The following is a 24,279-nucleotide window of genomic DNA, read 5'->3' on the forward strand; positions in this document are numbered from 1 at the left end:
AATCAACAAACTGACCAGTATTTTAATGGGAACTATGCTCCTCTCACTGACCACCAATTAAAGAGGTGCCCCTTCCAGAAGTGCGGCAGGGGGCCGGATAAATGGCCTCAGGGGGCCGCATGCGGCCCACGGGCCGCAGTTTGGGGACTCCTGGTCTAGGATTTACAAGAGCAGGACTATGTTTATATTCATCACTGGGGAAGATAAAACAGAGGAGCAAAGCGGGACCTTATACTACATGGGACAAGGGGAAAGAACTGGCCTGCAGAAGGATTGAACCTGAGAACTACAGTCTACTAAGTACATATTAAATAGATATACGTGGCTGTTTCAATAAATTTCACATTTATACTTCTTATAATAGGGGGGAAAGGGCTTTTTGGTAAGGAGTCAGCCTTCTGAAAAAGGTCATTTGTGTTAAAGCCTTACCCACACATTTACTGACATATCCTTACATGGTTTTAGGAGAGAAGACATTGAAATGTCAACTGAACATTCACTGTTCTCGGATGCTGCAGTCAGTCAGACTGGCCTCAGAAGTCACTGAGGCCTAGAACCTCCTTTTCCAGCAACTGATAACCACTATTTATGGGGCTTCTAAAGCAAGACAGGATTTATTTTATTCTCTCTAGAAGTAAATCCATTTACTCAGTTCTTTAAGCAGAAAGGCTCCAAGTCAACAACAGTAAATTCTTTGGTGCCCATGGGTAACCCCACAGTGCTCAGGAGAACAGGCAGGGAAGGGGAGGGGCACTGAGATGGGTTGGTACCACAGCACACCCTCAGGACCATCTTAATGACGGCTTTTACACTTGATTTCACCTGTCTTGGGAAGGTACACAATTTGATCTACCCCAGATAACCAATCCCCTCACCCCAGGGTTTGCTGGCCTGTCAACAAGGAAATTCAATATAAATAACCTTTAGCCTAATTTACTAGCAAGTGCACCCAAGCAGGTTTATTATATAGCAGACTTTCATGTCAGGTGGTTTCCAGAAAATTAAAATTCTCTCAACACATGACAACAAAACGATTAAACCAAGGTCCCTATAATAGTTTATTTTCTGCTTTTCAATGCAAATCCATGGAACAATATTTCATTTCAGTTCAAACTTATTTCCTTTTTATTAAAGTCCAAGTTACCATTACATGGTTTGGTACTCCAATAATGGAAAACTTGTTCAAATAAGGTAATATGTTATCATCAGTATTTCCAGGTGCTTGTTTACAATCAAGTAGCATTATCAGTAAATCCTTGGGAAGCCCACCTATAAGAGAAAACAAAGAATTAGCCAGGAAATAAAGAAAAGGCATAAACCTTAAAAATAACCTTCAGCAACAACAGCCCAGGAAAATCACTGCTTCTGTGAGCCCTTTCTATGCTCTTCTTTAATCCTTCCTACACTCACCTTGCAGGGAATGTCTGTGGCTTTTAGTTGTTCATGAACCCGATACTTCCTGGATTAGTCTTCCTTTCCAATCAGAAAAGTGTTGGGGTTCCTGACCTGTGGTGGTGCAGTGGGTAAAGCATTCAACCTGGAATGCCGAGGTCACCGGTTCGAAATCCCAGGCTTGGCCAGTCAAGGCACATATGAGAAGCAACTATGAGTTGATGCTTCCAGTACCTCCCCACCCACCTTTCTCTCTCTCTCTCTCTCAAAATCAATAAATAAAATCTTAAAAAAGAAAGAGAGAGAGAGGCCCTGGCCAGTAGAGTGTTGTGGACTGTAAATAGCAAAAAGCCATTGTAGATTCCAGGCTTAGCAAAAGGCTAAGTTCTCCCCCCTTCACCTCCATATTGGCTATGATGCTGAGTATCTGCACCCACTTCACTTGCTTGCATATGTTGCTGGAAGCAATTTACATGCCCTGCCTCTCACTTTGTTTGTTCAGATGTTGGTTGATTTCACTTATGCATGGGGGGGGGGATTCCTGTTTATGCCTTGGGAGAGTTCTGGTTTTAGCCTCAGATGTGTGACTTTGTATCAAGGACTTCCTTGATTTGCTTATGGCTATATAATAAAGCAAACTGGGGCTATGGGGCAGTCAGATATTGCCATCAGCATTTGAAGAGTCCTCCTGGTCCCATCTTTTTTAATAAGTCTGTTTCCTTAATTCTGCACCGTTCTTAGGAGCCACGCTGGTCCGCGGCAGTAGAGCATCAGCCCGGCATGTGGAAGTCCTGGGTTTGATTCCCAGCCAGGGCACACAGGAGAAGCACCCATCTGCTTCTCCACCTCTCTCCGTGTCCTTTCTATCTCCCCCTTCCCCTTCTGCAGCCAAGGCTCCAAAGGAGCAAAGTTGGCCTGGGCACTGAGGATGGCTCCATGGCTTCCGCCTCAGGCGCTAGAATGGCTCTGGTTCCAAAGGAACATCACCCCCTAGTGGGCTTGCTGGGTGGATCCCAGTTGGGTGCATGCGGGAGTCAGTCTCTCTGCCTCCCTGCTTCTCACTTCAGAAAAAGGGAGGGAGGGAGGAAGGGAAAGTGTTGGGGAGTTGCCCTTTAAAAAAATTTTAAACACATTACTACATCAAGAATATACCCTAGGCCCTGGCCGGTTGGCTCAGTGGTAGAGCGTCAGCCTGGCGTGCAGAAGTCCTGGGTTCAATTCCCAGCCAGGGCACACAGGAGAAGTGCCCATCTGCTTCTCCACCCCTCCCCCTCTCCTTCTTCTCTGTCTCTCTCTTCCCCTCCCGCAGCCAAGGCTCCATTGGAGCAAAGATGGGCTGGGCGCTGGGGATAGCTCTGTGCCCTCTGCCTCAGGTGCTAGAGTGGCTCTGGTCGCGACATAGCGACGCCCCAGATGGGCAGAGTGTCGCCCCCTGGTGGGCGTGCCGGGTGGATCCCAGTTGGGCGCATGCAGGAGTCTGTCTGTCTCTCCCCGTTTCCAGCTTCAGAAAAATGCAAAAAAAAAAAAAAAAAAAAAAAAAAAAAAAAAAAGAATATACCCTATATAACAAAGATCTTCTAGACGTCTTGGAATACTACTTGATAAAATACAAATTAAGCCCAAATGTTTAAAAAGAAAATCCATTATAAAATATGAACCACAGATAAGAGCTTTGAATATATAACTAGAAAATCTTCTATTCTGAATACCTAGTTTTCTCCCAAGTACTCATAGAAATTTTTAGTAATACACAAAAACCTTCTCATATATTACAAAGATGAGCTACCTGACTTCACGGAGGCAGTGGTTGTGGACTAAGGTAAAATTAAGATTCCTATTCCAAAAAGCAAGCCCAGAAGTAAATTACAGTAAAACCTCAGACATTTTCTGTTTAGTCTGTCAGTAGGAATGGGAAAACTGAATGTTCACTAATTCAGGCTTACTGGTTCTTTATCTTGTGAAGGATCTGATATTAGCTCCTCAAATAATTTTTTGGGTCCTTTTATTTAAGCCTCATAATGCCTATACAGGACATGCAACATAGTAAGACCATGAACTATAGAGCCAGTCGGTCTGGGTTTAAATGTGGATTCTACTACCTTGTCTTTGGATAAGATGCCTCAATTTCCTCATCAGTAAATAATAAAATGGGAATAATGTAATACTAAATACAATATGCAATATATTATTATAATAAATGGGAATGATTATAATAGGACAGTTTAGGAGGATTAAATGAAGTAATATTTTTATACAGTACCTAAAACTATGCCTGACACATATCAAGAATTATATACACTATAGCCTGGCCAGGCAGTGGCACAGTGGACAGTGTCAAACTGGGACATGGAGGACCCAGGTTTGAAACCCTAAGGTTGCCAGCTTGAGCGTGGGTTCAACAGCTTGAGTGCTGTGTTGCTGGCTTGAGCAAGGGGTCACTCGCTCTGCTGTAGCCCCCCCCCCCCATCAAGGCATATATGAGAAAACAATCAATGAAGCAAGCAGCTGCAAGAAGAACTGATGCTTCTCATCTCTCTCCTCTCCTGTCTGTCCCTATCTGTCCATCTCTGTCACAAAAGGAAATAAAAAAAGAATTATATACACTATGTATCTGTTAAATAAAATAAAAATAGTTATTGCTTATATAGTTTCTGTTTTACAAAGGATTTTCTGCACACTGCTTACCCCTTAAGACAATTTTGTGGCTAGTTTTATTAACTAAACTGATTTCCACACAGAACAAAGTATCAAGTACATTTTTTTGTTTGTTTTTAATTTAATTTTATTTTTACAGAGACAGAGAGAGAGTTAGAGAGAGGGATAGATAGGGACAGACAGGAACAGAGAGAGATGAGAAGCATCAATCATCAGTTTTTCATTGCAACACCTTAGTTGTTCATTGATTGCTTTCTCATATGTGCCTTGACCGTGGGCCTTCAGCAGACCAAGTGACCCCTTGCTTGAGCCAGCGACCTTGGATCCAAGCTGGTGCGCTTTGCTCAAACCAGATGAGCCCGCACTCCAGCTGGTGACCTCAGGATGTCGAACCTGGGTCCTCTGCATCCCAGTCTGATGCTCTATCCACTGCGCCACAGCATGGTCAGGCTCAAGTACATTTTTATTACTGATGTACATTTACCTGACTATTAAATTCTAACCTGGGCACACAAAAACAAAAACATCAATAAACCCCTGCTGTTAAAAAATAAGCAGATGTGGAGAATGGGTAACAGAGAAATGTGGAGGGGGGGGGAACACTCTCAAAATTAATAAAAATAAATAATGTATAAAAGCATGCACAATAAACATCTTGAATGAGGAAAGGATACCCAGAGGGCTTCAACTCTAGATGAAACCAATCATTTCTTGGGGGGAAAATAAAGCAAATATGGCAAAATAATCATTATCTGAAACCTGGGTATGGTTACATTGATTCTCTATGCTATTCTTTCTGCTTGAAATATTGTATGTAGCTGTTGATTAAGGAGACCTTTACTTGCCTTTACACCAGTAACCACCACAAATAACAATCCTAGCTCCTTAAAGTCACCACCATCAGTACTCTCTTAATCGCTATGCTCACAGCTTCTAACAAGACCGTTAGGAGGCTTACTCTAAGAACTCTATAGTGTCACTCCTTTACCCTCCCCAGATGCTTCTATTCTATTTAGTGTGTGCTGCTTACCCACTGGGTTTATACTTTGTCAAGGCCAAGTTCCTCTGGAGTGGAGATTCCTAGTTCATTTAAAGTTGGTCTAAGTTCCTGAATGACATAAGGGTAGATTTCCTTATGAGGTCCTGCTTTGTCCTGATGGCAAAGAAAATATTCATGTTTAGATCTCGGAAAAGCCATTTTTACTTACAAAATAAACTTGAAAATGCTTTTAATCACATAGGCAGAGACCAGTAGCAGAGAACACAACTCACTTTTTTTTTTTTTTAATTTTTAATTTATTTTTTATTTATTCATTTTAGAGAGGAGGAGAGAGACAGAGAGAGAGAAGGGGGGAGGAGCTGGAAGCATCAACTCCCATATGTGCCTTGACCAGGCAAGCCCAGGGTTTTTTTTTTTTTTTGAACCAGCGACCTCAGCATTTCCAGGTCGACACTTTATCCACTGTGCCACCACAGGTCAGGCACTTTTTTTTTTTTAAGAGAGAAAGAGAGAAGGAAATGGAGGAAGGGAGAAATTAGAAGCACTAACTCGTAGTTGTGGAACCTAATTTAGATGTTCATTCGTTGCTACTCATATGTGTCTTAATGGAGGGGCTCCAGCCAAGCCAGCTTGGGTCCTCAGCGTTCTGGGTTGATGCTTTATCCACTGCGCCACCAGTTAGGCCAAATCAACTACTTTTAAGTTAACATATTTGTTCAATAAAGAGGACAACTTTGTGGGCAGTACTCAAGGTAGGTTTTTAAGGTGCTTCAAGAATAAGAAAATTAGACTGGCCCTGGCTGGTTGGCTCAGTGGTAGAGCGTCGGCCTGGCGTGCAGAAGTCCCAGGTTCGATTCCCGGCCAGGGCACACAGGAGAAGCGCCCATCTGCTTCTCCACCCCTTCCCCTCTCCTTCCTCTCTGTCTCTCTCTTCCCCTCCAGCAGCCGAGGCTCCACTGGAGCAAAGATGGCCCGGGCGCTGGGGATGGCTCCTTGGCCTCTGCCCCAGGCGCTAGAGTGGCTCTGGTCGCAACAGAGCGACGCCCCGGAGGGGCGGGGCAGAGCATCGCCCCCTGGTGGGCAGAGCATCGCCCCTGGTGGGTGTGCCGGGTGGATCCCGGTCGGGCACATGAGGGAGTCTGTCTGACTGTCTCTCCCCGTTTCCAGCTTCAGAAAAATACAAAAAAAGAGAGAAAAAATTAGACTAAATCCAAAAAATTTTTCTTTTTAAAGAAAATTTACTGATTTTAGAGATAGAGACATCAGTTTGTTGCTCCAATTATTTATGCATTCACTGGTTGACTTCTTTTTTGAGAGAGAAAAAGAGACAAAGACAGGGAGGAAGATGAGAAGCATCAACTGGTAGTTGAGTCACTTTCATTGTTCATTGACTGCTTCTCATTCATGCCTTGATCAGGGGGAGGGGCCTCCATGCGATCATGTTAAAGATCACACATTCAAACTGGAAACCGCATGTTCAAGCTGGTAAGACTGCACCCAAGCCAGTTGGGATGAGCCAGCAACCTCAGGGTTTCAAACCTGGGACTTCAGCACCCCAGGTTGACACTCCATCCACTGTGCCACCATCAATAAAGCTCACTGATTAATGTATGTGCCCTGACCAGAGATTGAACCCGCAACCTTGGCATATCAGGACAATGCTCTAACCAACTGAACTGCCCAGCCAGGGCCAGAAAAACATTTTTTCAAAATCTGAGTTAATGGAAAACAAGGTGGTGATGACAGAATTCTGTGAAATTAAACATGCCCAGCAGGCAACAGGAATAATTAAGTTAACAGAGGAAAAGTTTTTAAATTTGCCTCCAATTTGAGACACTAATTAAATGAACTACTGGTGTTAAATGAATTGATAGCTTACAGAACCCTTAATTACCCATTGTAGATAAAGTAATGTCACACTTTCTCCTTCACAGACCTTGACTTTCTTTGGTAGAGACCGTGACTTTCCATAGAGAGCTAAACTTAGAGAATACCTGTTTCTAGGACAGGAGAATGTTCAAAAATACTCACCACAATACATAATTACACCTATATACAGTGTGTCCGTAAAGTCATGGTTCACTTTTGACTGGTCACAGGAAAGCAACAAAAGACGATAGAAATGTGAAATATGCACCAAATAAAAGGAAAACCCTCCCAGTTTCTGTAGGATGATGTGGCAGCATGTGCAGATGATGACGTAACACTGTGTATACAGTGGAGCAGCCCACGGCCATGCCAGTGGAGATGTGAATGGTACAGAGGAAAGTTCAGTGTGTTCTGTGGCTCGCTAACTTCGAATACGTGACCAAAGTGCAACGTGAATATCGGCGTGTTTATAATGAACTGCCACCTCATAGGAATAACATTACTCAGTGGGATAAGCAGTTGAAGAAAACTGGCAGTTTGGTGGAGAAACCCCGTTCTGGTAGGCCATCAGTCAGTGATGAGTCTGTAGAGGCTATACGGGATAGCTACCTAAGGAGCCCTAAAAACTCTGTGCGTGAGCCCACATCGAACTGCACTGAATAGTTATGACCGGTCAAGCACCATGACTTTACGGACACACTGTATTGTTACTAGGTTTCCCAGGGACAAATATTTAAAAGTTAAACGGATTAAGACACTGCCAAGCTGCTCTTCTTCTTCCTTTTTATTTATTTTAGAGAGGAGAGGGAGAAACAGAAGGAGAGAGAGAGGAGAGACAGAGAGAGAGAAGGGGGGAGGAGCTGGAAGCATCAACTCCCATATGTGCCTTGACCAGGCAAGCTCATGGTTTCGAACCGGCAACCTCAGCATTTCCAGGTCGACGCTTTATCCACTGCGCCACCACAGGTCAGGCTTCTTCATCTTTTAAATTATTTATTTTTTTACCCGAAACCTATGTACTCTTAATGATGAATGTCATCCTGTTAAATTTAATTTTTAGCCTGACCTGTGGTGGCGCAGTGGATAAAGTGTCAACCTGGAAACACTGAGCTTGCCGGTTCGAAACCCTGGGCTTGCCTGGTCAAGGCACATATGGGAGTTGATGCTTCCTGCTCCTCCCCCCTTCTCTCTCTCTCTCTCTCTCTCCTCTCTATAATGAATAAATAAAATCTAAAAAAAAAAAATTAAAAAAATAAATAAATAAATTTAATTTTTAAAATTTATTGATTTTAGAGAGAGCAAACGACAGACAGAACGAACATTAATCTGTTCCTTTATGTGCCCTGACTGGGATCAAACTGGCAACCTCTGTGTATTGGGACAGTGCTCTAACAACAGGGCAATCTGACCAGGGCGAAGCTGCCATCCTCTGCCTTTCATAATTCTAAGTATCCTTAGTTGTATTTTTTAAATTATAAAATTCTTCATTTAAAAAAAAACTTTGTGCCTAACCAGGCGATGGCGCAGTGGATAGAGCATCGGACTGGGATGCGGAAGGACCCAGGTTCGAGACCCCTCGGTCGCCAGCTTGAGCGCGGGGTTACACTGTTTGCTGAAGGCCCACGGTTAAGGCACATAGGAAAAAGCAATCAATGAACAACTAAGGTGTCGCAACGAAAAACTGATGATTGATGCTTCTCATCTCTGTTTCTGTCTGTCTGTCCCTATCTGTCCTTCTCTCTGACTCTCTCTGTCCTTGTTAAAAAAATTGTGACAGAGACAAGGACAGGGACATACAGAAAGGGAGAGAGATGAGAAGCATCAAGCCTTCATTGCAGCCCCTTAGTTGTTCATTGATTGCTTTCTCATGTGTCTTGATAGGGAATGAGGGGGCTACAACAAAGCGAGTGACCCCTTGCTCAAGCCAGCGACCTTGGTGTTTTCAACCTGGGTCCTCTGCATTCAGTCTGATGCTCTATCCACTGTGCCACTGCCTGGTGGACAAAGCATCAACCGGGGACACTGAGATCCCCAGTTTGAAACTCCGAGGTCGCTGGCTTAAGCATGAGGTCACTGACATGATCTCAAGGTTGCTGGCTTGAGCCCAAGGTCGCTGACTTGAGCAAGGGGTTAGTGGCTCAGCTGGAGCCCCTGGTCAAACACATATGAAGAGCAATCAATGAACAACTAAAGTGACGCAACTATGAGCTGATGCTTCTCATTTCCTCCCTCTCCAAATCAATTAAAAAAATGTATTTATTTGCTCCTTAGAGAAAAATTAGAAACTATAATCAAACAAGAGGGTGAATATGTCTGCCTACATTTCATTTATATTTTTAAGTATATAGTTTAGTAAGGTGGGGTCACACCATTAAAACGGTTTTATAATTTTCTTCAGTTAGCATGCTATAATTGTTTAATACGAATATGTTTAATGTTAAGCACATTTTTACAATGTTAAGAGATGTGTAACCTGACCAGGTGGTGGCACAGTGGACAGAGTGTTGGACTGGAACGCAAAGGATCCAGGTTCAAAATCTCAAGGTCAACAGCTTGAGCAAGGGCTCATCTAGCTTGAGCATGGGGTCACTGGCTTGAGCAAGGGGTCACTCACTCAGCTGTAGCCCCATCCTCACCCCTCAACCCCCCCGTCAGGCCACATATGAGAAAGCAATCAATGAACAACTAAGGTGCTGCAACAAAGAATCGATGATTCTCATCTCTCTCCCTTCCTGTCTGTTTATCCTTATCTGTCCTTTCTAGCTCTGTCAAAAAAAAGAAAAGAGATGTGTAATGATAAATACTTCTAGGAAGTTGCATGTTAGGAAACTAACATTTAATTTTGTATTATAAATAGCACAAAAATAAATTATAGTTAAACCTTTGTATATCCTTAAGATAAATTCTCAAATGGAAGTGCTAAACAGAGTATCAAGCACTTTTTTTTTTTTTTTTTTAAAACAGAGACAGAGTCAGAGAGAGGGATAGATAGGGACAGACAGACAGGAACAGAGAGAGATGAGAAGCATCAATTATCAGTTTTTCGTTTGGACACTTTAGTTGTTCATTGATTGCGTTCTCATATGTGCCTTGACCGTGGGGCTACAGCAGACTGAGTAACCCCTTGCTCAAGCCAGAGACCTTGGGTCCAAGCTGGTTAGCTTTGCTCAAACCAGATGAGCTCGTGCTCAAGGCAGCGAGCTTGGGGTCTCGAACCTGGGTCCTCTGCATCCCAGTCCGACGCTCTATCCACTGCACCACCGCCTGGTCAGGCTCAAGCACAATATTTAAGGCCTGGGATAAATCCTAACAAATTGCACTCCAAAAAAATTAATTTCTATGTATATTTCCTCTAGCTATATAAGAACTAATTTTACTACACTTGATCTTAGCCAAAAGGCCGAGAAGCGATAGAACTAATTTTAGGTAGGTATTTTAATACATAAAAAAATTCAGAATATGCTGACACCTAATCAACATACCACAGATCTTGCAGAACAACTGTAGCATTATTTCACTGACCTTGACAACCTCTAGGATGCGAACAGCACTAGCAAAGTCATTTAGCCGCCTGCATGCCCGCAGAGCAGCATCAATGATCTTGGGCTCTGGAACCAGATCATAGCCAACAAGCGTGTTCATCCCTGTCAAATTAAAAAGAGTTTTAGTTTGATATAGTCCCATTTGTTTATCCTGTCCTTTTTTTCTTTTGCGCGTGGAGATAAATCAGCAAATATATTACTGCGAGTGATGTCAGAGAGCTTACTATTGCCTATGTTTTCCTCTAGGATGCTTATTGATTCACGGTTTACATTAAGTCTTTTATCCATTTTGAGTTCATTTTTGTGAATGGTGTAAGTTGGTGGTCTAGTTTTTTTTTTTGCAGGTAGCTGTCCAATTCTCTCAACAGCATTTGTTAAAGAGACCATCTTTATTCCATGCTCTTACCTCCTTTGTTAAATATCAATTGTTCATAAAGGTGCAGGTTTATTTCTGGGTTCTCTGTTCTGTTCCATTGATCTATATGCCTGTTCTTATGCCAGTACCAAGCTGTTTTGAGTACGATGGCCTTGTAATATAACTTGACATCTGGAAATGTGATACCACCCACTTTATTCTTTTTTTTTTTTTTTTTTTTTTACAGGGACAGAGAGAGAGTCAGAGAGAAGGATAGATAGGGACAGACAGACAGGAACGAAGAGAGATGAGAAGCATCAATCATCAGTTTTTCGTTGCGACACCTTAGTTGTTCATTGATTGCTTTCTCATATGTGCCTTGACTGTGGGCCTTCAGCAGACTGAGTAAACCTTGCTCGAGCCAGCGACCTTGGGTCCAAGCTGTTGAGGTTTTTTTGTCTGTTTGGTTTTTTTGCTCAAGCCAGATGAGTCCACGCTCAAGCTGGCGACCTTGGGGTCTTGAACCTGGGTCCTCTGCATCCCAGTCCAACGTTCTATCTACTGCGCCACCGCCTGGTCAGGCCCACCCACTTTATTCTTCTTTTTCAAGATTGCTGAGGCTGTTTGTGTTCTTTTTTGGTTCCATATGAATTTTTGGAATATTCTATATCTCTGAAGTATGTCCTTGGTGTTTTAATAGAAACTGCATTGAATTTATAAATTGCTTTGGGTAATATGGACATTTTAACGATGTTTATTGTTCTTAGCCATGAATACGGTATATGCTTCCACTTGTTTGTATCTTCCTTGATTTCTTTTATCAATGTTTTATAATTTTCCAAGTACAAGTCTTTAACCTCCTTGGTTAAATTTACTCCTAGGTATTTTATTTTTTTGGTTGCAATAGTGAAGGGGATTGTTTTCTTAATTTCTCTTTTAGACAAATCATTGTTGGTATATAAAAATGCCTCTGATTTCTGAGTATTAATTTTATATCCTGATGCCTTGCTGAATTCATTTATCAGGTCCAGTAGTTTTTTGACTGTGACTTTAGGGTTTTCTATGTACAGTATCATATCATCAGCAAATAATGATATTTTTACTTCTTCTTTTCCAATTTGACTGCCTTTTATTTCTTCTTCTTGTCTGATTGCTGTGGCTAGAATAGCTCATGTAAAACTGTAATTTAGTTACCTATATTTTAACTGACACATAGATGTGATCTTGTCTGTTTGGCTTGTGATACTGATTTATTTATTTTTTTATCTTTTATTTATTTATTTATTTATTTATTTAATTGTGTTTACATAGATTCTAGGGTCACCCCAAATGCATTCCCACTTCCCCCCTATTCCCCTCAACATTTCCCTTGCCTTCCTCCCTGCAATGCCCTCCCCCCTTCCCTTCAGGTTTATCCCATCCTATTATCCCCTTTTCCTCTGTCTTCTTTTCCTCTGGTCCCTTTGATCCCTCTTCTGTTTTAGTTCCGTTCCTCAGTTCACATTATTCCTTGGATTCCTCAAATGAGTGAGGTCATATAATATTTTTCTTTCTCTGCCTGGCTTATTTCACTCAACATAATAGCATTTTATCTTCTTTATGAAGCCTTTCTGACTCCTTTTCCTGGATATGGTAGAGCTGGCCACTTCTTCCTTTTGGTCCTATAGCATTCTGATCACTTCTTTATTGCTGCATCTTTATATTATATTACGATGATCTGCCTTTTCCCTCTTCTCAGCCTCCTGTCTATTTTGTGGTAGGCACTTAAGTACATTATTGCATTTAATTCTTAAAACAACCTGAAAGGTTAGTCATACTACCTCATTTTATAGATGAAGGAAACTGAAGTTCAGAGGTGTTAAATGACTTCCCATCAGTGACACAGCCAGGATATTAAAGAGCCAAGGTTAGAACCCAGTTGTGTCTGACTTTCAATCCTGCACTTCTAACTTCTGTGCCATATAGTCTTTACAAATGATCCTCCATGTGAGTGGAGCAGTGTGATCTGCTGTACTCCTCGTGATACTGTGATTTATAGTAAATGTATATTTTGTCTACGTTGCTGTTTCTGGCACGGAACCTCCCAACCCCCTTGGAATTTCTTGAGGAGGTAACTTTTGGATCCCCACACCCAAGAGTGGGGTTGATCACCAGCACAGGACAACCCTGTGGTTATAAAATTGGAATTTATAGTCCCACCCTGATTTCCAGGGAAGAAAGAGGGGCCTGAGGTTGACTTAATCACCAAAGGCCAAAGACTTTGTCAATTGTGACTAGGTAAAGAAGTCTCCATAGAAATCACAGGCCAGGACCTTGGTCCTTTTCTGGAGAGTCTCCATGCTAGGGCACTAGAATGTTTCCATAAGTTACTCTGCCAAGTCCCAAGCTCATGAGGACAGAAGCATTTTCATCTGGGACCTCACCATATTTATCTCTTCATCTAGCAGTTGATTTGTATCCTTTAATAACCTTTGTAATAAATTGATACTGTAGTGAGTAAAAAGGTTGAGTTCTGAGAGCAACTGGAACCCAAGGAGGGGGTTGTGGGAATTCTGATTTCTAGCTGGCAGGTCAGAAGCATAGATGAACAACCTGGGCTTGCAACCAGCCTCTAACGTGGAAAGTAATCTTATAAGACTGAGCCTGTGGAAGCAGATTCTACTTCCAGGTAGGGTAGATAATGCCACATTGAGTTGAATTTCTGGACCCCCTGCTGGCATCCAGATTTATTTGCTGGTGTGCAAAAGCTTCCACACACACATTGGAATTGAGTCCTGGAACCTTATCAGGCCTCTATTCTCTTATCTACAAAATGAGAGAATTTACTTCCAACAAATTCTAGATGAAAAGATCATAGTGGCTCTTCTACAATGAATTAGTGGAAAGCCTGCAGATTGAAGAAAACAAACAAAAGAACCCCAAGAATTTCTTTCAATGCAAACACAATTTTTGTAATAATTTGCTGGTTTCTTTTCAAATAAGAGAGCCATTTTCTTTTTCTTTCTTTTTTTACAGAGACAGAGTGAGAGTCAGAGAGAGGGATAGACAGGGACAGACAGACAGGAACGGAGAGAGATGAGAAGCATCAATCATCAGTTTTTCGTTGCAACACCTTAATTGTTCATTGATTGCTTTCTCATATGTGCCTTGACAGTGGGCCTTCAGCAGACCGAGTGACCCCTTGCTCAAGCCAGCAACCTCGGGGTCTCTAACCTGAGTCCTCCACATTCCAGTCTAACGCTCTATCCACTGCGCCATAGCCTGGTCAGGCAAGAGGGTCATTTTCAACTGGTATCTTTAACTCTTAGTACAATGTGTGCAATCAAACTTTTATTTTAAAATAAATTTGATTGGAAAATAATCTAAAAACCACCAGAGAAATGCTAAAGGAGCAGAGTTAATGAAGGCCAAATGAACACACTAAAGAGACACAAAGAAACATCAATGCATGGACTTAAACATGCAACCAGAAAATGACTGGGCATGACTACTTTTAGCTTTACACAAATGACACATCATAAAATTTAAGATTCTCTTAACAGAAGTACAGAATTTCTGTTCTTTTCATTACTTCTCAAAATTATATAGTAAGAATTTCCTTGGTTGAAGCAAAATGGAGTGATTACGTTACTACAGAGAAGACTGAAGCACTTAGATTTCTTGCTTTTACTTTAAAATATTTAAACAAAGGACACCAGTAACTATAATGCTAGAATATAGTCATAGAGACTGGTCCAAGATAAAATGCCTACACTTAAAATAAGTTATCTGTTAGACAAGTTACATTAATGCTATTCACTCCTGTTAACTGCACATCTAAAAATTTAGGAAAAATTTAAGTTCTAGGTTACTTACTTTGGACACTTATTCAGGACAAGACAAATGATAACATAATAAAAATAACAAAAAACCCAAATTATAACCAAGAGGGGAGAAAAAACAAATGACTTCTTACCTAAATTATCTAAAAGATACAAATATTAACTCTTGCTCACCTTGGCCTGTGGTTTCAATCAGAAGTAATCCCCTGGGAGACATTTTTGGTAGTCACACCTGGGGATGGGGGAGAAGTGGTAGTGGCACCTAGTGGGTAGAAGCCAGGGATGCTGCTAAACATGCTGTAATACAAAGGACAGACCTTGCAGCAAAGAATTACTTGGCCCAAAATGTCAACTGTATCTGCTTTAAACCCTGTTCTACAGGAAACATTCATTACAAAAGCTTTATTTCCTAACTTCAAGTTGCATGAGAGTACTCTGTTAACACGATGCATGATTTCAAAATAGTTGCTTTAAAAAAAGTAGTGGAAGACTACAAAGTAGTTCATAATCCTATACCAGAAGAGACAAAATAGACTACTTAGCAATCCTTTTTCCATTACCTTTACGCAATTCCCAGGCATCAATATCTGGCTTGTTGAAGTATGTCACCCAGCGAGCATCAAACTCCTCGTCTGTCTCATGTGACCCATGGGAGTAGCAGCAAACTGACTGGATAGCTACAAGGGAGAAAGAATAACTTCAATGGACAAAAGTAGTACTTGACATATCATGTCAATACATTAAGATTTTTTTGTTTCCTTTTTATTGTGTTAAAATATACACAGCATAAAATTTACCACATTAACCATTTTAAGTGCACAGTTCCATGGTATTAAATACATTAAACGCATTAAGTTTTTTTTTAATTTTATTTATTCATTTTAGAAAGAAGAGGGGGGGGAGAGAAGGCGGGGAGGAGCAGGAAGCATCAACTCCCATATGTGCCTTGACTAGGCAAGCCCAGGGTTTCGAACCAGCAACCTCAGCATTTCCAGGTCGACGCTTTATCCACTGCGCCACCACAGGTCAGGCCACGCATTAAGTTTTGAATCAACTACATGTCACAGTAGAAAAATTATTCAGCAGGTCAAATAAAACAAATCTTATGTATTGATAAAAAAAAAAAATCTTAAAAAATTAAGCAAAGAGCCTGACCAGGCGGTGGCGCAGTGGATAGAGTGTCGGACTGGAATGCGGAAGACCCAGGTTCGAGACCCCGAGGTCGCCAGCTTGAGCCCAAGGTTGCTGACTCAAGCAAGGGGTTACTCGGTCTGCTGAAGGCCCGCGGTCAAGGCACATATGAGAAAGCAATCAATGAACAACTAAGGTATCGCAACGAAAAATTGATGATTGATGCTTCTCATCTCTCTCTGTTCCTGTCTGTCTGTCCCTATCTATCCCTCTCTCTGTCTCTGTAAAAAAAAAAAAAAAAGCAAAAGCAAAGAAAATTAGAACAAAAAGTACTATAGATGTATGTTTATGCTCACCATTCAATGTGTAGTGCCAACTTAAAATTGTTAACATTGGTTATGTTTGCAAGGAAAAACTATTTGTTTATACATTTCCACAATATCTAAATTTTTATAATAAGCAAGAGTATTTCTAATTTGTGAGATTTCAAGAAAACAAGACAGCCTGACCAAGTGGTGGTGCAGTGGATAGAGCATCGGACTGGGATGCAGAGGACCCAGGTTCGAAGCCCCCAGGTCGCCAGCTTGAGCACAGGCTCATCTGGTTTGAGCAAGGCTCACCAGCTTAAACTCAAGGTCGCTGGCTTGAGCCAGGGGTCACTTGGTCTGCTGTATCCCCCAGTCAAGGCACAAATGAGAGAGCAATAAATGATCAACTGATGTGCCGCAAGGAAGAACTGATGCTTCTCATCTCTCTCCCATCCTGTCTGTCCCTATCTATCCCTCTCTCTGTCACCAAAACCCAAACAAAAAAACCAAAACTCCCAGTCATTAAACCCTTTGTAGTACCAAATGAAAAGCCTTTCCATTCTAGTTACTGCCTGTCAAACACTCACTAATTAGGAGTTAGAAAATCTGGGTTCTTTCTAAACAGCTTCTATATAGTAGGGGAGGGGAAGAAGGTAACTTTACCCTTAGGTTTTGGAAGCAGCAGAGCCTAATTATCCGACCACTAATTAACTCGTTTTATTTTCCTTATTTGTGAAATAGGGAGTGATACCACTACTTTAGCAAATTATGACGATTAAAAATGAAGGCCAAGAGCCTTACCAATAGTGGTACAGTGGACTGTGTCAACCTGGGGTGCTGAGGTCCTGGGTTCAAAACCCCAAGGTTGCCAGCTTGAGCCCCTCCCCACCCCCTCCTCATCAAGGCACATAAAAAAAACAATCAATTAACAACTAAAATGAAGCAACTATGAGTTGATGGTTCTCATCTCTCTCCTCCCTCCCTCCCTTCTTCTCTCCTCTCTCTTTCAAATCAACTAAAAAAAAAAAAAAAAAAAAAAAAAGCAAGCAAGTAATAAAGGCCAAGTAACACTGCCTCGGACTTAGCAAGTAGTTCTCAATAAATGGTAGCCATCAAGTAATCCTTATCTAAAAATGTCTTAGTTGATCTTTTATTTATAGAAATCATAGTTTATAGAATAATTGCTTCTCAGCCTTTTGCCTAAGATCAAGTGTAGTATAATTTATAAAAATAAAACACTTTTCAAATTGCATTTCTCATTAGATAAGTTAGACAAGCTTGGTTTACTCTCCAGTTATTTTTAAAGGCTTATCAAAAACAAAACAAAAACAAAAAACAAGCCTGACCAGTGGTAGTGCAGTGGATAAAGTGTTCACCTGGAAAGCTGAGGTCCCCAGTTTGAAACCCTAGGCTTGCCTAGTCAAGGCACATAGGATAAGCAACTACTACGAGCTGATTCTTCCTGCTCCTCCCTCCTTCTCTTTCTTTTGCCTTTCTCTAAAAAAGATAAATAAATAAAATCTAAAAAACAAACAACCTCCCCAAAACAATCCTACAGAGAAACCTTTGGATTCTAAGTATCCTCTGAAATGCCACAACTGGCAAGAGAAAGTGCTAAAAAAAATTTTTTTTAAAGAAACAAAACAGAAAAGGATGAAAAGATGTCAAACCAGTCAGTTCTGGAGATGGACTGTCACTGCTAGATTAAGCAAAAGAATTTTCACTTGAATTACCATTTGCACCTATACCAAAAAACCAGTCATTAGTCAGATTGGACCACAGCATAAGTCCCAATCTTACCAGAGACCTAAACTACCTCCACAGTCTGAGCTCAGAATGAAGTGGGACATGTGGATAACTGGAATTGGACACCCTTTCATTTCTATGACAAAAAAAAAAAAAAAAAAAAAAAGGCTCTCTGGACCTAAAACTATCTGGTAAGTGCAAACATTTAATCAAAACTATATGGCCTGACCGGGCTGTGGCGCAGTATAGAGCGTCGGACTGGGATGCAGAGGACCCAGGTTCGAGACCCCAAGGTCGCCAGCTTGAGTGCGGGCTCATCTGGTTTGAGGAAAAGCCCACCCACCAGCTTGAACCCAAGGTCGCTGGCTCCAGCAAGGGGTTACTTGGTCTGCTGAAGGCCCGCGGTCAAGGCACATATGAGAAAGCAATCAATGAACAACTAAGGTGTTGCAACGCGCAATGAAAAACTAATGATCAATGCTTCTCATCCCTCTCCGTTCCTGTCTGTTCCTGTCTGTCCCTGTCTATCCCTCTCTCTGACTCACTCTCTGTCTCTTTAAAAAATAAATAAATAAAAATAAAAAAACTATATGAATATCGCCTGGCACAGTGAATAAAGCAATAACCTGGAATACTGAGGTTGCCAGTTTGAAACCCTGGACTTGCCTGGTCAAAGCACATACAGGAAGCAACTACTATGAATTGATGCTTCCCGTTTCTCCCCTTCCCCCCCACTCCTCTCTAAAACAAAACAAAAGAACCACAAAACAAAACAAAACAAAAAAAACCCCAATATGGATGTTTAATAACTCTTATAAGACTAATATTCAAACTTAATGTATCAGCACAGATCACAGCAATCCTATTCACGCTTACCAAAAAATTTTAACTTCCTTTTTCAAAAACGAAAGTTATCCTTAACTGAATACTTAAAAAGCAAATGTAAAATGATACAACCACTTCAGAAGACTGTTCTTACCAAGTTAAACACATACCTACTATGCCATTCAGTAATTCCACTTCTTAGTATTTACATAATAAAAAATTAAACACATGTATTCTCTTCCCAGAGGTAATTACTAAATATACTTTTATTACCACCCCCCAGAAAAGGGTTTCATGATAACCAATTCTTTATTTTTTTCTATTTTATTTATTTATTTATTTAGTGACAGAGAGAGAGAGGGACAGACAGAAAGGGAGATGAGAAGCATCCTTTGTTGTGGCACCTTAGTTGTTCATTGATTGCTTTCTCATATGTGCCTTGACCGTGGGGCTACAGCAGATTGAGTGACCCCTTGTTCAAGCCAGCAACCTTGAGCTCAAGCTGGTGACCTCGGGGTTTCAAACCTGGGTCCTCTGCATCCTAGTCTGACGCTCTATTCACTGCGCCACCGCCAGGTCAGGCCATGATAACCAATTCTTTTACTCACTGCTGGGCACAGATTTCACCAGATGACTGACAACTTTGTAACTGTGAAAAAGATGACCAGCAACTGCACTTCCTAGTCAAGGAGATCAATGGAGCATCTTCAGTAATGTGTTTATCTTCCTTGGGGGGGGGGGGGGGGGCGGGCAAATTACAAACTGATTTTATTTAAAAAAAAGCCTTACACAAAACAACTACTGTATTTTCCCATGTACGAGATGCACCTTAATTTGGGGGCCTGAAATTTGAAAAAGAAAATATTACATAAAGTTATTGAACTCAAATTTTATTCACCATAAAATTCATACAACTCCTCATCACTGTCTAAACTCCCATCCATTAGCGTGTCTTCATCTGTGTCTGATGACAAATCAGTTTTCATATATTGCTCATCCTTACTTCCATTTGTGGCATTTGAAATTCCACAACCACTGTATAAGACGCACCCAATGTCCTAAATATAGACACTAAGCATGCACCAGGGGCACACATCCCTTCCAGGTAAGCAAAATGACCCTAAAAAAACGTTGTTTAAATTATATTCCTAATTCCAGTAATGGGCAGAATAGGATCTATTCTCATAGCTATTAACATGCCCCCATATGCTTAACATTTAGATTTTTAGGTAAACAGTAGGCATTCTAACCCTCCCCACCACTGACCCTCCCTATTTAAGTATGACCTTTCCACTTAGCTTTAAGGCTTGTAAGGCAAAGTATATATTTTAGAAAACAATTGCTCAGTGCTTTCATACAACCTAAAGGACCAAGAGTAAAAAAGAGAGAGAGAGAGAGAGAGAGAGAGAGAGAGAGAAAATCAGCTATAAAAAAGAACAAAAACAAAAAACTGGGACATTTCTACATCCTCAATCTATTTCTAGCCTGACTGGTGGTGGCACAATAAATAGAACATCGAGCTGGAACCCTGAGGTCCAGGTTCAAATTCTCAGGGTGGTTGGCTTGAGTCCAAAGGTCGTTGGCTTCAAGCTCAAGGTGGCTGAACTGAGTATGGGGTCACAAGCTCAGTTTGACCTCCACCTCTACCCCCATCAAGGCACGGGAAGTAATCAATGAACAACTAAAGTGAAGCAACTCTCCCCCTTCTCATCTCTCAAACAAAACAAAACAAACTAAAACAAAACTTAGGAAGGCTTCCTTTTAATAACTAATCCGCTGGAACAAGGCCCAAAGAATGAACATTTTGGTGGTTATTCTAGGAGTAAAGGAAAAGAGTCATTAATAGAGAGGGTACATGAACGAACTCAAAGGCATAGTTACTGAGGTGCAAGCAGAAGTGGACTTCAGGGTGGCCCAAGTGCTAGAAGCCCAGAAATGTGGGAGTGGTGCAGAAAAGATGATTGGAAGGTGATAAAAAGTGCCACTTAAATTCAGCCGTGCATCAAGAAAGGGGAAGAGAAAAACTCCCATCCTTTCCAAATCATCAAGGTAAAGATGTAGGAGTCAGGCTTGCGTAAGTTTTAAGGGTTGACTACAGAATCTAGCCTTTGTTGAAAACATTTTAATTATCTAATGCAGCGTTTAGTGGAAAACACTTGTTTCAAGGTGGAGGCTTCTTCACAGACCAAATATGGAATTTAGTTCGCTACTTAACTAGAGCAAACTTGAAGCCCCTCAGGTTAACCCCAGAGTTCTTTCCAGTACTTTCATTTGACCTTGGATCACCTCTTCCAAGAACCTTAATTCTTTCTGACTTTCAACTGCACAAAAACCTCTTCAGTATCACACTGGTAATAAATCCCAACCTATAATATACAAAAGGGAAATGCACCCTAGTAAAGCAAATATGTATTAAGCCTGAATGCCAGACAAGGTGCTAGAAAGAGTTACTTTATCCCACTTATACCTCACAACTACCAAATATTGTCCTGACTTAAAATGAAGCAACAAAGTCTAAAGCTTAACTAACACATCCAAGGTTACAACAGCTAGTAACTAGCCAGCCACAACTGTTAAGCAATACGGACTCCTTGTGGCAAATATTTCCGTGTACGGGACAAACACCTACAATACTCCTTTTTTGTTTATGAATCACATTCAAGAGTGGAAAGAGAACGCTAAGAGATACTGCAGAATATAACAATTCTTTTGAAGATCATAAAAACCTCCCCAAAATGTGTCGATAGGAAAAAACCCAACAACAAACACACACAAAACCTCACAAATAAAACACCAGGATGGTTTGAAAGGCACCATGGCTAAGAAGCAGAACGTGGTTCCAACCCTAATGAAGGAGCCAGATTTCCGAAAGGGGCTTCAGCTACCTCATATAAAAATGAGGGGCTCTGCAATATGCCAGCCTCACCGTTCTATAAGTTAAGGAAGATAAAGTCGAGGCTGAATGGAGCGAAACCTATTCCTTCAGGGCTGAAGGGTCTACTTAAAACACCCCTAACAGCCTGACCTGTGGAGGCGACCTGGAAATGCTGAGGTCGCCAGTTCGAAACCTTGGGCTTGCCTGGTCAAGGCACATATGGGAGTTGATGCTTCCTGCTCCTCCCCCCTTCTCTCTCTCTGTCTCTCTCCTCTCCCTCCCTCTCTGTCTCCCTCTGTCTCTCTCTCCTCTCTTAAAAATAAATAAATAAATAAATAAAAACACAAAAAACAAACCCCACCCCAAACAGCCCAGAAAACCTTCCTAGCTCTGAGTTTGTGCGTCCCTCTGTTAACACTTGCACGCCCGGGGCCGAGGGGTGCCGCCGACGCGACCGTCATGGTCCAAGGTCAAAGTGCGACGACAGTTAAGAGTTGCGCTGCGGTCACCGGGCACCGGACAGGGCCCGGCAACACGTCTCCGTGCCCCGCAGTGAAGCACACAATACGGCCTCCTCCCCGCGTCCGGGCACCCGACTCCCGGAACGGGAACGTCCCCAGCACGGCCTGTTCCGCCTCCTTTGCAGTCCTGCAGTCCTCGGAACACGACCACACACACGTCGATCTATCGTGAACGTCCAAGGGTCAAAACGTGGCACGGCGGTCCGGGGAGGCCACACGAGCGCGCAGACCCGGAGCCGCCAGATGGAAATCTCACGAGGAGGCACGGCGTGTTCTCCACCAACCAGCCTCCCCGCCAGAGCACGGAGCGGCGCCCCCTGCGGCACACGGTCACCTTCGCCAAAGCGCCAGCGGCGGGACGGTTACGGCACCGGAACCGGAGGAAGCGGGTGGCCGCGCGCGGGACGCCCACAGCAGGTCCCCACCTGACCATCCACGGCGCCGCCCGCACCAGGAAGTGGCTCCAAGGTAGGCCCCAAGGGCGCGCCCTCGCGTCCTCCACGGCTGGAAGCGGCGGGGAGGGCAGCCAACGGACACTAGGCTCGGACACCCGCCCTCAGAGCAACCTAGGCCGCGGGGCGAGCCTGCCCTCGCGTGGCCGCAAGGACTCAGGTCACCGCAAGGACACGCGGACGGCGGCAAGAGGCAGCCTTACCGGCGAGACCCGGGGCCGGGGCGGGGTGCAGGAGGCCTCGAGGGCTGGCCCGGGCTGCTGCGACTGCTGCTGCGGCGGCGCAGCGGCGAAGACCGACGCCCAGCATTGCGGCGATGGCGGTGCGCAGGAGGCAGCTGAAGTGAAGCCGGTTCTGAGCTCGCGGGGGCCGGACTCACGCATGGACGCACGGCGGGCGGAGCACGAGGCCCCGCCCACTGCAGCGCGCGCCTCGGCGAGAGTGGGCAAGGCGGGGGCCGCGAACGCGCTACGGCGGCGCGCTCAGTACAAACTGTTCCTGCGTCGCCTTGCGCGGATTTCTGGTTGAGTGGCTCGCGGCCGCCATCATGGAACCTGGATGGAGGTGAGGGGTGGGGCAAGCAGTGGGCTTGGTCGGGGTTGAAGTCCGGTCCGAAGGTGAATGCCAATGATGATAATAACAATGGCAGGTCACAATAAAAATAATTTTGCTTCCTCTTCCACCCAGTTTTGAACCTAAAAGATAGCAGAACAAGCGGTTAAAAAGAAAAAAGCGACTGTACATATTGTTGTAAAGTGACTAGCGAGTTCCACAAAAACACCCAAATCACAGGAAAATTTCAAAAGAGGAGTTTATTATCCAGCTAGCTACACGGGGCACAACGCCAAATCATGTAAGCCCCAATACAGTTCTGAGCCTGCTTTTATAGACAAAATCACGTACTGGGGTAGAGTGGGTAGGAAGGGGTTTGTGATCCCTTTGTCTAGAGGTATATGTCCTTCTCATGTCTTTAGGATGGGAGGGTGAGTCAGAGTGTCGGAATTCTTAATTAAGGTACATAAACATTCTTTTCTAAAGGCTTTTAAGAAAAGAGAAGAGCCTGACCAGGTGGTGGTGCAGTGGATAGAGCATCGGACTGGGATGCAGAGGACCCAGGTTCGAGACCCGGAGGTCACCAGCTTTTGAACATGGGCTCATCTGGCTTGAGCAAAGCTAACCAGCTTGGACCTAAGGTTTCTAGCTAGAGCAAGGGGTTACTCGGTCTGATGTAGCCCCACAGTCACGGCACATATGAGGAACTAATCACAATGAACTAAGGTGTGTCGCAATGAAAAACTAATTATTGATGCTTTTCATCTCTCTCTGTTCCTGTCTGTCCCTGTCTCTGTCTGTCCTTGTCTCTGACTCTCCCTCTGTCTTTGTAAAACAAAAACAAACTAATATATATAATAAATAAAAAACATTTAAAAAAAAGAAAAAAGAATGTGACATCTTAGGACAAGTGGTGCAGCCCACCAGCCATGAAAACTGAGTACATCCAGTACATGGCTGGAAGAAAAAAGATAAACAACTGAACTCTGTGTACCCAGATCAAGGAAGCCCCTACCCTAGAGACTTAGCCAAGAGCAAGGTCAGCTAATCGCACCTCTCCTGCCCTTGTAAACGTTGTTTGCTTGCTCAGCCTAGATAGCCACCCTATAAAAAGGAGCCATTTTAGAAGCTCGGGTCTGCAGTGTTCCCTTGCATGGGTTGCCTGCAGTCCCTGCGCAGGTTTGCAATAAAACCTATAAAATTCACTTTGGGTTTGTGAATTCACTGTGGTCTGT

At 42.8% G+C, this 24,279-nt stretch overlaps 1 protein-coding gene, 1 long non-coding RNA gene and 1 pseudogene across 3 annotated transcripts; 1 reads left to right on the top strand and 2 right to left on the bottom strand.

The window, feature by feature from the left end:
* Positions 1-1,040: 1,040 nt before the first annotated feature.
* On the bottom strand, positions 1,041-22,946 carry COX5A (cytochrome c oxidase subunit 5A). Of its 2 annotated transcripts, XM_066278212.1 has the most exons (5): positions 22,696-22,907; positions 15,195-15,311; positions 10,439-10,560; positions 5,078-5,200; positions 1,041-1,269 (listed from the first exon to the last, which is right to left on the bottom strand). In XM_066278212.1, exons 1-4 carry the CDS (start codon positions 22,799-22,801, stop codon positions 5,087-5,089), a joined length of 459 nt encoding a protein of 152 aa, XP_066134309.1. In that variant the 5' UTR covers positions 22,802-22,907; the 3' UTR covers positions 1,041-1,269; positions 5,078-5,086. The 2 variants fall into 2 exon arrangements, with proteins under 2 accessions (XP_066134309.1, XP_066134310.1); XM_066278213.1 differs by lacking the exon at positions 5,078-5,200 and having other exon boundaries at positions 22,696-22,946.
* Positions 10,164-10,328, bottom strand: LOC136336813 (U2 spliceosomal RNA; annotated as a pseudogene).
* Positions 22,923-24,249, top strand: LOC136336490 (uncharacterized). Its single transcript, XR_010731462.1, has 2 exons — positions 22,923-23,056; positions 23,531-24,249. It is a non-coding gene; the product is annotated as an uncharacterized lncRNA (long non-coding RNA).
* Positions 24,250-24,279: the final 30 nt, after the last annotated feature.

The sequence above is a fragment of the Saccopteryx bilineata genome, chromosome 4 (assembly GCF_036850765.1).
Source record: "Saccopteryx bilineata isolate mSacBil1 chromosome 4, mSacBil1_pri_phased_curated, whole genome shotgun sequence".
NCBI lineage: Eukaryota > Metazoa > Chordata > Mammalia > Chiroptera > Emballonuridae > Saccopteryx > Saccopteryx bilineata.